The sequence below is a fragment of the Choloepus didactylus genome, chromosome 6, assembly GCF_015220235.1.
Source record: "Choloepus didactylus isolate mChoDid1 chromosome 6, mChoDid1.pri, whole genome shotgun sequence".
NCBI classification, from domain to species: domain Eukaryota; kingdom Metazoa; phylum Chordata; class Mammalia; order Pilosa; family Megalonychidae; genus Choloepus; species Choloepus didactylus.
The window spans coordinates 74,456,351-74,473,973 of NC_051312.1; the positions used below are offsets into that span (position 1 = coordinate 74,456,351).

The window sequence follows — 17,623 nt, forward strand, 5'->3', positions numbered from 1 at the left end:
CCAGTTTGGTCATTTATGAGTTGTGTGACCTTGGCAAGTAACATAACTTTAGAGCTTCCATTTCCTCATCTATATAAGAAAACAGGATCTACTTCTTAGGTTGTCGTGCGCATTCAGTAAGCTTCTGTGCAAAGTACATGGCATACCAGAGGGATGATTTGATGGGTGTGCAGACAAGAACCGAGGCCTTCTGCTTCCTCCTTTCCAGGAGACCCTGGATGAAGCTAAAAAACCAAAGCTGGTTCTCAGAGTGCTCAGGTGAGTGCCAGTGATGGTCTAGCCCTGAAGAAAGGTGGCGAGGGGTGGCGAGGGCCAGGAGCCCCCATCCCAGGCAGGGGTCACTCCAGAGAAGGCAGCAGCCCTTCGCTGCCTAGTCTTGTCTATCCACCAAGGCAGATGGGATGGCCCCCAGGACTCACATAGCACACAGCTGCCAGCTCCTGACGCAAGGTTCCACTTTCCAAAGTAGAGGATGATGCCTTCTGAGGATTGACTCCATTGTCATAAACGGTGAACTTGGTGCCCATGAGGTTGGACCTGAAGGAAAGGTGCAATAAGTAAAGGGTCACACATTCACTGCCCCAGGGCAGGGAGCAGCTCTGTCTGTCCCATAAGGAGTGTGCAGAACATCCAAGGCTGGGTCAGGAGCAGACCCAGGGGCCATGCTACTCACTGAATCTATAACTCTGAAGGGGCTCCTGGGCAGAAGGCCTGCACTTACTCCAAGTTGACTCAAAGGGCATTGCGATTGAGGGAGGCAAATTCAGGGAGGTAAATCCAGGCTCCCAGAAGGTTTCCCTGAGGGAACAAGGATGCCCCCTTCGTGGGAGGTGAGCATGCAGAATAGCCTCTGGCAGGACTGCAGAAGGCACACAGCACTCATGGAGTGTGGAGGAGGTGATCTCCCCTGTCCTGTCCAGCCTCACCTCCATCTTCAGCTCCTTACTTCTAAGCTTTATTTATGTCCCCAAATATGATGCCCTATTCCTTGGCAAACTCTACCTCCCCCTCCAAGTCCAGCTCACAGCCTTCCCTTCCATCTCCTCCCTCAAGGACTCACTCTCAGCCCTGCCCCTTGGCACTGGTTGTGGGGCAATGGCTGCTCTTCCAGGGAGGCCTGAATTACAGATGACATCCTGGGGTGTGATCTGCCACTGTTGGTGGGCCAGCTTCCCCACCTGACTGGGCAGTTCAGGGCAGGGTGTGTGAGGTCCTTCTCCAAGTCTGCCTCTAGACTGGGCACATGTCTGGGTTTGTGGTTAGAAATGATGGTCAGAGAGGATCCTGAAACCCTGGCCTAGATCTCTTTCAAGGACAGGAGATGCCGTCCACAGGGAGCCTGCTCCCTCCCTCCCATCCCGCCTGCTTCCTGGGGGAGTTGTGGTACCGCAGTTTCCCGATGTAGCTGTCCCCTCCTCGAGACAAGTCTGTTGGGTCCACAGAGATGAGGTAATTGGAAGTTTTACTCTTCTTTCTCTTCCTTCCCGCCAAGAGGAACACCTTGGGGAATGGAGCAAGGACATGTTCCGGACCCAGGCTTTGGTCCACACACACCCCGCGCATAATCATCTCACTCAGGTGAGCGACTCCCTTGATTGGGCTCCTGAATGCATGTGCACACACACGTATGCAGTGGCAAACACAAAAGTATGTGCTGAGCAGGCAGGGAGGCTTTTGTTTCCTGCGGGGAATGAGAGGTCCATGTTGAGCACCTAGGACCTCAAGCCTGCCTAGGTGAGAGAGCCAGGCCAACCTCACCTTCTTTCCATCCTCACGGTCCAGGTGCAGAAAGTAGGTGGGGTACATCCCCCGGTCCATCCCCTTCTTGTCCCTCGTGATGCGGCACTTGATGGTAATGCCCTGGGGTGCTGGCCTCAGTGCAAACTCCTCAAGATCCTGGACCTCAACGTCTCCCGGTGGCTCTGGGGCTTTGGGGCTGTTGGCTGAGGCTGCCTCCTATAGGAGAGAGAGAAGGAGCCTGAGCCTGGGGAACCCTGTGAAGCTGAAACAGGTGTTCTGTGACCCAAAGCTGCCTGCTGATTGGGGGGTGAGGAACTGGAGACAGTGCAGGATCTCTGTGATGTGGACCTGGCCATCCTGACATTCCCAGCCCTTCCCTCAGCTTCCAGCAGTCCCTGGGGGTGGAGACAGGGACACAAGCAGATTGCACAGGTCATCCTTTCCAACTCCAGCTCCCCCCATTCCTGGCATGGCTGAAGAGCTTGGGGGTGGTGGAAGGGTAAAGAGAGCCCAGTCAGCAAAGTCCTTGAGAGGCCTCTCGGTCTAACCCCTGGTCCCAGGAAAGCCAACACCCCATAATTTCTTCACACACCTACTCCACCTCCAACCTGGATGACCCGTCCTCTGAACATGGCCACCCAACCTCACTCACCCTGATGGACTTCCGGCTAGTGGCGGAGCTGGGGCGTGTGTTGCTGTTGAGGTGGGAGGAGCTGGAGCTGTTCTCGTCCTCATCATCCTCTTCCTCCTCGAAGCTCATGCTGCTGGAGGTGCCTGGGCCAGGCAGGGGAGCAGGAAGGGGGGATGAGGAGGACTCCAACCCCAGAACGTACATCATCACATAAACACCCAGACACACACACACAGAGCCCTGTGTGCACACATTCACATTCACGTGTATGCTTCCACACACATCTAAATATACACAAGGACACCCATTCTCTCATGCACACAAGGGCACGGGCCTTGATCCTTGGGGTAGGCTCCCCCGCCCCCACCCAGCTTCAGGTCAGCCCCTCCATCGGCCCCCTCCTCTCTACCAGTTGCATGGCCCTTGTCTCCGAAGCATCAAGAACTCTATTGAGCTAAGCCTGCTTTGGGAAACTCCCCTTTCTAACCGCGGGCCTACTAGAGGCCTTGGCTGACAAAGGCCATAGAATCTGCTCAGGAAAAGGCCCTACCTCCTTAGTCTGGCAGGTAGAGCCCACTGGCTTCTCAGCTTTCCCCAGCCTGCCCTGAGCCTTTGTCAACACTGCCCTCCCCCCCGGAATGCCATCCCTGAGCTGAGTCCTCAGGATGTGTGTGGCACTGCCGGGCTGCTTCCCTCTGCCACCCCACACCAGGGGCTCCCAGGGCAGGGCGCGTGAGGGAAGCTGTCTGGGCCGGCTTCCAGGAGGATCTGCCTCTCTCTCAGCATCCTTGGTCTGCTCCCCTCAGCTCAGCAGATGAATTTTTTGCAAAAGGGGTTTTTTCTACAGAACTAAAGGGAAAGGAAATCTACCCCCAAACCTGGTCCTCTTTGGGGACAAGAGATTGGAAGAAGGACAGGGGAGGCAAGGACGGGGCCAGGGAGGGCCAGGTCTGGGTTATGGGTTGGTTACCCTAGTCCAGATGTTTCCCTCAACTCAACCTTATCAGGGGCCCCCCAAAGCTCCTCCTTTGCCTGCAAATGTGCCCACTAGCCCTGCCCAGGAGGGGCTGCAAGAGACAGGAGGGCCCTAAGAACCTAGGACTGAGCTTTGGGGGTGTCACTGGGCCCTCGTGGCCTCACCCTTCCTCTGCATCGTGGCACGGAGTTCCTGCCGGCTGGGCTGCACGCCCCCACCAGCTGCTGTCTCCCCTGCGTCCTGGGCGAGGTCTGACTGGCCCACGGTCAGGATCTGCACCGGGTCTCGGGCCTCAGACTTGTCTTCTGCCAGTGCTGCTGGCCCGCTGCCGCCTGCAGGCCACGGACACTCCTGAGTCGCATCCGAGGGCTGGGGGAGGGGAGGGCCTGGGCCTGTGTTCTCAGAAGTCCACGAGGCGGGGAGGGATGAGAGGGGGATCTTCTGCAAAACTTTATTTGCAAAATTGATTTTTTAAAAACTAATGACTGCTGTCAATCTGTTAATGGTTGGTAAGCTAAGAAGGGATACGGACTTCATTTCTTCTGCTGTTCCCCCAAATTAATTGCTGAGGGTTGGTCAGAAATGCCCCACATCCCTAAGGCAGACAGCAGCCATCTACAAAACCAACTGCTCAGTGATAAAAACAAGATGGAGAAGAGGGTCAATCCGGACCCAGCCAAGGCCAGCGGTCTTCCGTGGACGTGTCCAGCTACAAGTATCAAGGACAGTGTCTCTCCCTGAACAAACACGCACACAGCACAGTGCCACACACACACACCATTAAAAACGGTCTGCACGCATGGGGCATCTGGAGAAAGAATGAGGGGACATACACTCGCCTCCCCAGTGGAGGATCTGCCATCCCACATCAACCTGCCTGCCCAGGCTGGCGCAGGTTCAGGAACAGAAGGCCTGGCCCACACAGCGGCAGCCCCCTGCCTGGTCAGGCTGTGCCCAGAATGCTGCCGTAGGCCCCAGAAGCCCATGGACCCCCAACCCGCCACCGTCCAACAATGACCCAGAGGCCTGGAAATCACTGCCCCTGAGCAAGGGTAGAGGCAACAGTGTCTGACCAGCAGAGGCAGGACTTGGGGCAGGGATCCTTAATCTCTGGGGGTCTTTTCTGGAGAGAGCAGAGCAGAGGGAGAGACTGGTTGGGAGGCCTCGAGGTGGGGAGCCTCAGGAAGCCCACATCATCTCATCAGGAAGAGCCGACAGCAAGTGCTGCAGAGGATGGGGCAGGCTGCCAGGAGACAGTGGGCCGCCCACTGAAGGGAGGGTCCCAGCCCAGGCTGGGCACTGAGGGCTCAGGGTGGAGGGAGCCTGGGACCCCAGCTGAGCTGGGCCTCACTCCCCGGCGGTATGGAAGGCCGGCCCACCTCCCCAGGCCAGCCCTGACACCTAGGAGTTAGATAAGTCTAACTCTTCTGCCCCTCTGTGCCTCTACCGAGGCAGCCCTCCCTCCCCTCAGGTCTAGGGGATAAGCCTAGTAGGGCCTGGTGTGGCTGAGGAAGGCTGTGGAGAAGGCAAGCTAACCTTTATGCTTCCCCTTCTTCTCCTTCTTAGAGGCTCCACCCTGACCCCCTGCTGCGGCTGCTGCCTTGGTCCTCTTGGCTGAGGCTGGTGCTGTTGGGTGGGCAGCTTCTGGCTGCACACTGGCGAGCGAGTCGGGCTCTTGAACTGCTCAGGAGAGAACCCGGGACAGGGCGAGAGAGAAATGGGCACCAGGTGAGACCAGAGCTCCAACTAGAACTTGCTTCCCAGCAGAGCATCTTCCAGCCATGTCCCCCCAAGCCCTGCCCCCAAGCCTCTGGACCACAGAGTCATGGGCCCCTCCTCTCCACCAGGCAGGGATGCCCAGGGAGGCCCTGAGCTGGGAGGAGGACACCCCCAATGCAGCCTGATAAAGTCAACAGCCTGGCCAAAACCATGACCGACCAAGAAACAGGGCAATCAAAGATCTGGGCCAGCAAACTGTCCTGAGCCTGGGCAGGGAGAGGGAGAGTGTCTGTGAGAATGTGGGTCACTGAAGATGGTGGAAGAAGACAGAAGAGCTGTGTCTTCTGAAAGAGACCATGACCAGGGCAAGTCCCCAGGAAGCCCACACAGGGTTCTCAGGGGACGAGGCTACAGGGTGGGGGGTGGAGGTGGGAGATCCCCGAGGACAGAGTATCACTCTGGGATATAAGGAGCGGCATACACCAGCAGCAAGGTCTCGGAAGTGTCACGGTTGGGTGGCCCCCAAATTCTTCACACATTAGAACCTCAATCGCTCAAACTCCTTGAATGGCTTCTGGTTGCTCTTAGATGAAGACCACTATTCTCCTGCCTGTCTGGTTCCTCCATCTCCCTCCCCCTCCCTGGGTGCCACGCACTCCAGCCACACCAGGCTCTTTCCACGCACGGACTGGACACCCTCCAGCCCCAGGGCCCTTGCTCTAGCTGCTCCCGCTGCCTGGGCTACCCTCACTGCTGCCCACTCCCACCATGGCTGATTAACGCCACGCATCCTTCCAATCTCAGCTCAAGCATCACTTCCTCGGAGAAGTCTTCCCTGACTCCTCACCCATCCAAGTCTGAGAGCAGGTTCTCTGCCACCCACTCAGACAGCCTGGTTTCTTTCTGCAAAGCAGGCCTGTGAGCATCTGCTTAAGTCTCTCCACTCCTACTGTGGAGGCCGTGAGAGCAGAGACCTCCCATGTTTGTGCTCACCCTGGATCCCCAGCCTCTAAGCCAGAGCCTCACACATGCTGGGCCCTTAATAAATATTAGGGAAATGAATGAACGTATAACATGAATGAACACAGCCAGTAGGTCAGAGTCAAAAAGCATCTACTGGGGTAAACCATCAGTTTTGATTCCTGTCAAACTCCCTTACCTTCTTGAATAATTCCCTTGTATTTTACACCAAGAGCCAGCAGAGGGCAGAGCAGGAGGAGCTAAGGCTGCAGGAAGTGGGGGCAGGGGAAGGCAGGTTGGAAATGTGGGGGCTGGGGGTGGGGGGTTGGCATGGGGTTTTGAAACAAGTCCCAGGTCAGTCAGCCATGTGTGCAGTAGCCTCCCCAGGGCTGGACAAAGGCTGCGCCCCCAGACAAGGCACCTCACAGAAGCCCAAGTGCCACACGTTCAAATGTCCTCTGTGGGGGAGGTCCCCAAAGGTCTGGCCTGCTCTGGGGTCTCGGCAGGGAATAGCAGTCAGCTGATTTCAGACCCCAGAACACACCATGGCTGCTTCAATTTCTCAAAGCCCTGAGGTAAAGAATTTTCCTCATTGTTTAGGGGAGGAAACAGACCCAGAGAGGGTAAGTGCCCTGCTCACGGTAACCAGCGAGCGGGTGACCAAGCAGTAACGGCATGACCAGAAACTGCCTCTACTTCTGGTGCTGCCTCTCTCACCATGCTCCTTCTGCAGGCCTGGCTCACGGTCAGTCCCAAGAAGCATCTGCAGCGGTGACTGCACGACAGCCACACGCACAACTATCTCAAAGGCCTCGAGATGGACAGAAATTAGTAGGGGCAAAGTCACAGGAGCAGGCTCCCATCCCATGCACAGCCTCAACAGTCAGGAGCCAGGCACGGCAGGTCTGGGGGTGCACACACAGCAGCAGGCCAGGCCCCACAGGACCCAGAACAGCAAGTGCCATCTCTCTGCTGGGTGCCACCACCTTCCCTAGGACGGTGCTCACAGAGGAGTTAGGAGGAAGCTGCCGGGAAAGGGTGGGGCTGGGGGCCCAGAGCGTGAGCAGCAGCTGGGGTGGCCTCGCTGGGCTGAGGTCCTTGCCCCCTCCTCTGCAGGGCCTCTCAGGTGGAGCATAGACATACCCGGTATGGCACCAGGTGCTAAACTGAGGCACATGCAGGAGAATCACCACAAAGGGGCTTCTTATCAGGGAGGAAGGATGATACGGTAGAAAGGCCATTTGGAATCAGGTGGGCCTGGGTTCAAGTTCTAGCTCCATTGCTCGCTAGCTGCCCACCCATCTCCTTATCAGTCATGCGGGCATAAGAAGTTATCGTGACAATTCAACGAAAAAATGCAGGTAAAGCACCTAGCACCATGCTCAGCCTTGGCAAATGCCCAAAGGCAACCTTCATCATCAGAAACAAAAAAGGTTTCCTCGGAGGGTAGGAGGATATGCACAAGAGGGGACATGCTTGTACAGCGTTCCAGCCCACAGACTGGGCACTACATGGGGAAGACTCAACTGTTGCCCTCCAAGGCACAGACGAGGGGACTCTGTGGAACAGAAGAGGAGAGTGAGATGGTGCAGGCCCGGGGAGTGGAAGGCCCAGCAGTGAGATGAAAAAGGCGACTCCCAGGAATTCGATGTGGTTGGAGGCCCCAGGTCACAAAGAAACCACAAAAGGGAGTTCCTTCTAACTGCAAACCTTACGGTGACTGCCAGATGAGAGGCTGCCTGGAGGCCTGGCCCCAGCAGGGCAGTGCTGACTGTCTCCCTGGAGTCTGGCTGGCAGGCTGGGACCGACCACCTTTCTGTCCAGGGGGAGGGTCCTGAGCACGCAACAAAGCCACCCACCCTCCTGGGATAGAGACTCTCCCCCCGCCCCGGGCAGGTTCTGCCATGAACCGGGGTGGGTAAGGAAGGGAGCTGGGGGCTCTGCAAAGGAGCTGTGAGCCAGAAGCCAGGCCAACTGAGGATGCAGGGATCCCAGGGAGGGAGGGGACAGTGTATGTCTCCAAGGACATCCATTGGCATGGGGTGTCTTCTTAGGAGGCCAGACTTGAGAAGAGGTACCTCCTGCCCTCAGTGCAATGTTCTGGATCAGACCTGGCTGTTAACTCCTGGATCCATCTTCTGGCCCAGGCACCTAACTCAGGAGACAATGACCTGAGAGGAGCCTGCCTCCACCTGCCCCTGGCAGGAGCTGTCTTCCCCATCCTCAGGCTGGGAACAACCTGACAGAAAGCCCCCCACTCTGCCCAGGTCAGCAGGAAGTCCCCGAGGCCTCCCCCAAGCAGTGCTTTCCCCAGGACAGTGGGCAGTGGGCAGGGGTACCTTGGTAGCTGGTGCTGCCGCTGCTGCTGAGGTAGGACTCCACCAGGGGGGCCTGCTCCTCCGACTGCCGGGCCCGCCGGCTCCGGGGCCGCCCGTCGGCATTGGCCTGCACCATCAGGGGCTCCTGGCGCTTCTTCTTCTGCTTCTGCTCCAGCAGGGCCCGCTACAGAGGCACGGAGCAGGCAGAGGTTGGCAGCCCGGAGAGGGCAATGCACCAGCCTCCACCAGCAGGGAGGGGATCTCAGAGTGGGGCAGGCAAGGGCCCTGCTCACACGGCTGGCTTCAAGAGGTCGCACTGCAGACCACAGCCCCTTGGCACCCTGAGACTCGGGTTCAGGAGCGAGAAGTGAAACTCAGCCCACGTGGCTGCCCTGGCAGGCTCAAGCACAGAGGCCCAGCCCCCCACTGCGGTCACCCTGGAAGGGGCAGGGCTGATGATGAGCTGGTGAAGGAGAAGCTCACGTCTCTTCCTCCAGGGGGGCCCCCTCTCCCCACCAGATGGGATCACCCTAGCAAGAGGCCCAGCCCAGACTCCGGCCAGTGCCGACTGCCCTGCCACCCAGCCCAGCCTCACTCACCTGCCGGTCAAGCTTCTGCTGCCTCAGGTTGCTGCCCTCATCATCTAAGACACTGTGGAGGGAGAGAGGGGTATTCAGGGCCTACTCCCAGGGCAGGATGTAGCCCAGGGCCTGCTGCAACACACCTGGGTCCTTCTAACCCCTCCCATCATCCCATCCAGGGGTCCCATTGGGTCCACATGGCTGAGGAAGGCAGGGCAGAGGCTCTCACCTGGGAACCAGCTCCAGACAAAAAGGGAGCCTACCCCCACCCTGGGATCCCAGCTGCCCCTAGGACTTTCCAGCCAGCCTGGGCCTATTAACTAAGGATGAGACCCTCCCCCAGGTCCCTGAGCAAGGCCAGGCCTGACTGAGATCCACAAGAACCATCCAGAGGCATCAGCCACATGCTGGTCAATGCCAGGCTTCAAACCCAGTGGCTTCTCCTTCCAGCCCCCTATTGGGCTCTGGGCAGCTTTCCCCTCCTCCAGGGGCGAGATCCTCTGGGGCAGACCCTCTGTCCTTCTGTTCAAAGTGAGATCCTGGCTCTCCAGCTGACCCACCCACTCCCCTTCCCCACTTCCAGAGGGCTGAGGCTCTGCTTTCTCATTTGGGAAGGGGTGGCGAAGAGGCAGGGCTAGGGCTGGAGGGGAGGGCTGAGGAGGGCTTGGCGTAGCAGCGCACAGGAGGCAGGCCAGCCACGGGCCGCCCAGCAACCAGCCACGGCCGCAGAGCAGGCGGCACCAGAGCACCCGACTCCACTCCCCACGTCCTGCAACAAGCAGCCCCATCTCACCCACCCTGGTCCTGCCTCCCAAGGGGGCAGAGCACAAGTAGGGAGCTGGTAACTCAGACCACTTAGCTGTTTTACAGTCCAGGACGCATGTGTGAGAAATTGACCCAAATTCGATAAAAGCCAAGGTTAGGACAGTTGTCTCGGGGAGGAGTCGGAGCCTGAGGATCTGAGTTCTGGGAACCTGCAGGCCATCCTGGCCCAGGTAGGCTGGAGCCTGCCCCAGTGCACACCCTTGCGTGGTTCCTGCCCAGGCATGCCTGCGTGCACCATGTTTGTGTGTGAGCCTGAAAGGAAGTGTGTGAGGATACCTGTAAGTGCACAGAATGGGGAGGAGGCCAAATGTGTGAGCACCCCTACATGTGTGTGCACAGACCTGGGGACGTATGTATGCAAACACCTGTGTGGGATGTGGTCGTGCTTGTGTGAAGGTGAGTGTGATGTGTGTGCAGGGGGGGAAGAGAAGAGCAATTCACCCTGAGGACAAGGTGAAGCCATCTCCACCTCCTCCAGACCCTTCTAAATGAAACAATCATTGACCTAAGATGTCCCTTTGGCTCCACTTGGTGTGCGAAGACTGGCCAGGGGGTGGAAGGAAGCCCGGGACCACAGACAGCCCACCACCCAGCCTGGGGCTTCACCCACTCACCTCCTTGACCACAGCCTATGAGGACCATAACCTACGAGGACCACCACTCAGCACCTGGGAAGCCTTTTCCTGGCCCCCCTCGGCTCCAGTGTACCTCTACAGAGCCCTGAGTGTGATCTGGGGACATGCACACAACAGCCTCCTTCCCCAAAGGAGCTGCCAGACTGCAGAGAAAACACTTTTCAATAGACATGCTTCAAGGTCAGGGCCTCAGTCTTCCTAACACAGCCCAGCTGCCTAAGGGCACAGCTACATCTGGGGCTCTCCAAGGGCAAGGCCAGCACCAGAGAAAAGGGAACCAGCTCTCTGACAACCAGAGCTGCCCAGGAGATGGTGAGCGCCCCGTGACTGAAGACACGCCCCAGGGTGAGCAAGATGCCCCAGGGCCGGGACTCCACACCTCTTCCACCTGTCTCTGCTCGGGTTAAATGGCCTGCGTGAACAACACGAGGGCAAAGCATCTGCACGCAGACCACCTTCAAAGGGAAAGGCACCTCCATCTGTCCCCAGACACCACTGTCCGCCATGATCTGCTGCCTACGCCATGCACACCCATTCACTACTTCCCGAAGAAGGATGAAAAATGCAGCCTGGGCCCTGTATGGTGGCTCCCTGTGACAGAAGCGATAGGGCCTGAAGTCCACCTGTGCTCCACTTGCCAAGCTCTGAGCCTGGGCACAGAGCAACCCTGGGCCTTTCTGTAATTCTCACAGTCATGCTAGTGGTGGCCCAGCCATGGAGCTCCTGGATGACCTCCACAGGACACTGCTGGCTTCCCTTCAGGCAAGCAGGAAAGGCCATTTCACTGCTTGATGGGAGTCTGCATGCCATATGCACTCTCAGAGGGCAGGGACAGGGGCTCACTGGGTCATCCCGGCACTACCTTCCACGGCACTGACACCAACATCAAGGTCATTTAGAAAAGGGAGCAACATCCAGCTGAGTCCAGGCTCACAAAAGCAAAGCCCCCTCCAGAACTGCTGGGTCACAATGACTGCAACTGACAAAAGGTGGTTCCAGCCATGGTGTCCTCACTGCCCAGTGCCCTATGATGTCCTTATCCAGGCATGGGGGACGTTTTCCTCCCGCAGGCCGCTGTCCCACTGCCATGGACTTCCTGCATGGTTTCTGCAAGGCAGAAGGCTGCTTTCGTATACTTCCTCCTCTTCTTCCCCCACTTTCGCTCCCCAATGAGAGAGAATGAAGTCACAGGCTTCAACAGCCCTGAGTACCAGGTAAGATTACAGGTAGAACAGATGTAACCCCCGACCTTCAGAGAAAGATGAATGAACATGAGGGCTAGGGTTCTGAAAAGAATTTCCAGAAACCTCAGATACCCTGGAAGTGCCTAGAAGAGCCACCCACCACCTCACTCACCACCAGGCACGTTCGAGCAGCCAGAGGAGTGGAACTGCTGGGAGGGGGCGGCAGCCGGGGAGAAGCCACATGTGCTTAGTGAATAAAAACTGTGCCTGGCTGCGCAAGCTCCATCCAGGAGCGTCTACAAGAAACCCATCAAAATAAAGAGGCTCCGAGAGTGGAGTAAACCCCAGTTCCTGGTAAAGCACAGTGTTTCCAGGAGAGCTGCAGTGGAACAAGGTGACCAGTCAAGATGTGCTTGTACTGGGTTGGTGTTTAAGGCTAACAACCTATCTAGACCGCACACGTGTCCCCAGTGAATAATAAAGAATCCCCTGCAATCAGCAACATGTTGTGGAGGACAGTGACAATGATGGCTGTCTCCAGGGAGAACAGAACCAAGAGCTCCTCTCACTTCCTTGGCAAGCCCAGTCCCCCCTCTCCCCAACCCCAGGTGGCCCTGCCTCATCTCCCACCACAGCACCACTCCTGGGGCATCTTTCCTTCCCACCAACACTTCTGCAGCCCGCCTCTTCCTGATGGCACCGTTCTAGGCAGCACTAAACGATAACCACACGAGGAGACAGTAACGGCTTTTTAATGACTCTGGCTCCAATTATGGAATCACTGCCAAGAGGAGGCTGCCAGCTGCAGCCCCGCCAGGAGACACCGACAGGAGACAGGGCACTGATGGATGGGTCTTCCAGGCTGACCCTGGTGGCTCCTGCATTACAGTCGCCTCCTGCCAGGGGCCAGACCAGGGAGGTCGAGGAAAGCACAAGACACTGACTCACGAGTCAGAGAAACCTGCAGTGGCCACCAATCCATCCACTCTGCCCCAGGCCAATGAGATGGCAATGTCGCCTGCCATGGGCACAGCCCCTCCACATCCACTTGCTGCCCTCAAGGCACCTGTTATGGACTGACTTGTGTTCGCCAAAAGTTCAAGCCCTAACCCCTGGTCCCATGAACATGACCCCATTTGGAAACGGGATCTTCAAAGATGTTATTAGCTAAGATGAGGCCAAACCAGCTTAGGGCGGGCCCTTGAGCCAACATCACTGGTGTCCTTACAAGCACAGGAAATGTGGACAGTAAGACAGACAGACAGAGCAAGATGGCCATGTAACAGAGGCAGATGGTGCATGATGTCACCGGCCGAGGAACATCAGGGATTGCCAGCCAGTGCCAGGACCCTACAGACTTCAGAGGAAGCATGGCTGTGCCCACACCTTGATTCTGGACTCCTAGCCTTCAGAACTGTGACACAAACTTCCATGGTTAAGTCAGCTAGTCTGTGGAGCTTTGCTGCAGCAGCCCCAGAGAATCAAGGCAGCCCCTACAGGTACTGGGCGAGAGATTGGGTTGCTTGTGACTGACAAGGGTGGAGGTGCAGAAGGCCCATGGGCTGGAAAAGCCATGGACGTGGCCAACATATTTAGGAAGTCTGTTTTGCTCCCTCCCTTCTTAGACTCCACCTTGCATGCTCCAGCAAATCCACCAGAGGCCAGGAGGCCAGGACAACTAGGGACAGAGCCGACCCCCTGAACACACTCTCCATGCCCACCTCATCTTCCCCTCTAGCTGTCCTCATTCTTTCCTCTCAGCCACAGTGGAAGCTGCAGCTGCTTGAAATGGAGTGAGAATGCGGTGGGAGTGGAAATGGGGACAGCACAAGACAGGAGAGGAACACGTGACTCCTAGGAGTTCCAGCCTCCTGGGATGGGCTGTCTCCATTCCAGCCAATGGTTCCCAAACCTGCCAGGTGCACTAGAATAGATAAGGCCCTCAGCCCTGAACTGGGTACTCAGAACGGCCAGGAAACATGCCCCAGAATCAACCCCTCTCACCTTGCTGGCTCTCTTTTAAACAAGGACCAAAGGTGATTCTAGGGCTCAGCCATGCAAATAGGGACTATGGGCCACAGCTGGTGATTCCTAAAGAACAGGAAATTGGGGAAGTACTATAAGGCTGAAAATCTGCAAATTCAGCCTTGATGTTCAGCTAGGGGAAAAAAATACAGTCTGCAGAGCAGTGACACTGACGTGGAGCCCAGGTAAGACTGACTAGGGGTTAACAGAGAGGTGGCTTTAACAGCTAGAAAACCAGCACTCAGCAGAGCAAGCCCCAGCTCACCAGCAAGCCTTGGCACACTGTCCTCAGGCCTATCAGAAAAACTGGGGAGGACAATACAGCCAGGCTTCTGCATGAAATCTCACACAAAAAGGAAAACCTGTGGGCAGGATGCAGCGATATAATTGGAATGCTAGTCCAATTAAATAAATTGGAGACCATTCAAAGATCCCTACACAAAAGGTTTACTGAACAATGGATGGGAGTCACGGTCAAGGAGCATTTCCAGCACCGGTCAAGGAGCATTTCCAGCACCGTGCTTCTCTTATTTAACATAAGCATCAATGACCTGAAGACAAGGCAAGCCTCTCGGCCAACTTACAGGTGATACCAAGTGGGAGAGATACTAAACTGTTCCCTAAGACAGTGTGGTTCAGAAGACCTTGGAAAGTGAGCACAGCATATAACAAGTTAAAACCTAACAGAAGCTTGAGTCTCATGTATGAGTCCCAAAATCCAGGTCTTCCCCATATAGGCAGAAGGGGGAACAGGGTGTGACATCAGCCAGGCAAGACTTGGGGTTTACAGAGGGCTTGATACAACTGGTCAGTGTGATCCCTGCTCTGTGACCCACAGCCACGCTTCTCAAACAGTGCTCCTGGAGGCCCCAGTGAGGCTCTAGTTCCAATGTCACGGTGAGGGCTCCAGGGCAGTAACCGGAGCAGGGGCCAGGTGAGAACGGATCACTCTGGTGCTGGACAGGCCACACCCAGGACATGCACACCGTCCAGGAACCACACTGAAGAGGGCACAGACGGACCAATGTGGGGGCATCCATGGGGTACCCTCCAATCGTGAACACTCCTCCTTTTTTCTGCAGCCCTCTCCCTGAGTCATCCCCAACCTCACGTTTCCTGCTCCTTCCACCCCACGGAACAGCAAGAAGACTTCCCAAGGCAGCTTGGAGTGGGAGCGAGAGGGAATTCACTGTGGATTCAGGAGCAGAGGCAAAGCAGAGGGCCAAGGCATCTGGGGCACCTCTGGGGTTAAAACCCAGAACCAGATGGAAAGACCCCCCTTCCCCTTCTTAATTAGGAGTCAAACTGCTCCCCACAAAGCAAAGTAAGGAAGTGGTAGGAGGATCCTAACGAGGAACCTAGAGAAGGGGGGACCCAGAGACATTCTTAGGCTCAACCCAAGGAAGACTCTCTAACAGTCACAGCCATCTGACTCCAAAGGCTGGCTACAAACCATTAAACTCTCTGTTCCTGGAAGAAGCATACAAGCGAGGGCAGATGGCGAGCCACTTGGCGGGGATGCTACAGGGAGCATTCACACAGAATGAGATGGCCTCGAAGGGCCTTTCCAGCCTGAGATCCCCACTGCATGACCCACAGCCACGCCTCTCAAACAGTGTTCCCGGAGGCCCCAGTGAGGCTGTAGTCCCTGTGGGAGAGCCTGCACCCTCAGGGGTGCTGAGAACCCCGGTGTGGGGCCTGGAAAGCTGAGGCAGCCCTAAAGGGCTACCGTTTGGTTTCAAAGTATTGGGCATCTTGTCTATGCTGGGTTGTGCTAGGGACGCAGCCAGGAACTAGAAAAGGTCACTGCTCTCAAGGAGTTCACAGCCAGGTGAGAGAGACGCCAGGCAACGGCCTCCGGACTTGGCAGAAACACTGAAGACAGGTCAGGGTCACTGCTCCCCAGCACAGCTCCTCCGTGTGCCAGCACCAGCTTCCTCCCCTGACTCTCAGTGCCCCACCCACATCTCATAAAAGGTTATAAAGCCACGCACTAGGGGCATTTAATATGCCTCAAGAACACAGATAAAGAGAAACTGGCAGAAATGGAAATTATCATTAGTGATAATGAGATTTTTTTAAAAAGACAAAAAAGGATTCCAGTTGTTAAAACTTTGTAAATGAAATGGCTCCCTTCTAAATGAGGATGTGAGATTAATTCATTGTCATTATAAACTAAGTGGAAATTACCCATAAGATATCACCAGCTATCACCGCTTCAATGAAATGAGCCTTGAGCCGGGCCAGGGAATGCACAGAGGGACAAAAAGCAGCAGCCCCCACCAGCAGAGCTGACAAGAAATCTACTGACCCCTCTCCCCCAACCCAAATGCCAATTCCAGTTCTGACATGCTGTGATGTCAGGGAACTCACGAGCCCCGCTAACCCATCTGCAAGTAAAATGCCTTGCCTGTCTTCTGCCTCAGTTTTTTTCTGTGATCAGACAAGCATGGGGCTTTGACTGCAATCAATGGCCAAGTTCATGCCAGAGGCAATCTGAATCTCCTCCTCTCAGCTCGGATCTCCCCATTCTGGAAGTCGACCCCCCAAGTCCAGTGCTTTCCCAGACCTGGTGCATACCCAGAAAGACCCCAGCAAGGCAGGACAGGAGGGTTCCTGGCCACTTCTGATTAAACCCTGTCTCCAGCCAGATGCCTACTCTCCCTACGACAGCACAAGAAAAGAGGAAGGGAGTGGCTGCAAGGCAGGGGGCAGAGCAATGGGAAAGGTAAGCAAGGCAGGGCCACGTGTGTGCCAAGCTGCTCCTAGGCTTCTGGTACAGCAAGAATTCTGTGCTCCAAGCAGATTCTGGGCTCAGGAAATGAATAAGGGGGGACCTGGGCTGGGGCAAGTGCCAACTCATTTCTTGCACAATGTCGGTACCCTGGGCACTTGCTGGAGGACAGGGCAATTTTTCCAGAGACAACTCCCACCTCCCTGGGAGCTCCTTCCCCAAGGGAAGGCTTAAGCATCCCGTTTGAGCCCAATTTTCTCTAAGACCCATGCACTCACTCTAAAGGTTCCTTTAACCCTTGGCTCTCTGAGAGAGGCTTCCTTGAACTATAACTCGGCCGGGCCCAGTCTGCCAGATCTTAAACACGCCATCCTGTCCCCTGCCATAAGAGCCACCCCTCCTCTCCTTCCTCAGCCTGTGGTCACCACTCTGCCATGTGAACCCCACCCAGGTATTTCCACAGCACTGCAATGCCACTCAGCCCACAGGCACTGCCCAAGCACCTCTGCTATAGGGCCTGGAAAAGGTTAATGGCACTTCCTCTAGAAGGACCTCAGCCCACATGTGTCAAGAAAGGCCAGGATGCTCCAAAACTACCTGTGCCCCCAGCTGAATGCCCTGTGTGGGGCGGTAGCTCTCCTCAGCCAGCACAGCCCCACTCCCCAGCCCCTGATGAGAATATCTCCCTGGTCTACATGGGACTCTGAGGTGTGACCGTGTGTGTCTGCAGGAGGCCCTAGGGGTGACTCGTGTGTGTGCACATGTGCCTGTGTGGTGGGGGTGGGCAGAAAACCTGTAACCTTGGAAGCCCTGAAACCCCCACAGGAGCTGAGATTAGAGGCAACAGCAATTCTTAATTAAAGCCCTGAAGTCCCAGGCCAGTGACAGGTGCCTGTTTGCAGAAGGATCTGCTTTTAACAAGCCTCAGGCGGTTTCTGCTGTTTCCATTTTGCATGCTGTCTGGACAGACTCACAGAAGAGCTCTGTCAGAATGACTTTCTGTCATGACTGGTGTCAGGCCCCCTCCTGAGAGCAGACACATGCACCTACTGAACCAACACAGTGGACTCTAGCAGTCCAGCGCCCTTTTGGGTACATGACACCTTGGGAGGCTTCAGAGAGCCCCGTAGCCCATGGCAACCAAGGAGCCAATGGGTGACCAAGGAACAGGCACTGCCATGGCGATGAGCTCCCATCTGTGATAATGGAGAGAAGGGAGCAGAGTGTATGGGGAAAGGCCTGCACCTGTGTGAGGCCCCAGGGACCCTGTCCTCAGTCCCTCCCCCACCCAGGTG

The 17,623-nt window shown here is 56.4% G+C and overlaps 1 protein-coding gene across 1 annotated transcript in view; it reads right to left on the bottom strand.

Annotated features, from left to right (window-relative positions):
- The window catches only part of TUB (TUB bipartite transcription factor), a 62,529-nt gene that overhangs the window by 6,922 nt on the left and 37,984 nt on the right, over positions 1-17,623 (bottom strand). Inside the window, 8 exon segments of the mRNA XM_037840068.1 lie at positions 420-537; positions 1,388-1,500; positions 1,759-1,956; positions 2,393-2,514; positions 3,512-3,679; positions 4,884-5,027; positions 8,366-8,528; positions 8,944-8,995. Coding sequence (XP_037695996.1) covers positions 420-537; positions 1,388-1,500; positions 1,759-1,956; positions 2,393-2,514; positions 3,512-3,679; positions 4,884-5,027; positions 8,366-8,528; positions 8,944-8,995 — 1,078 coding nt within the window.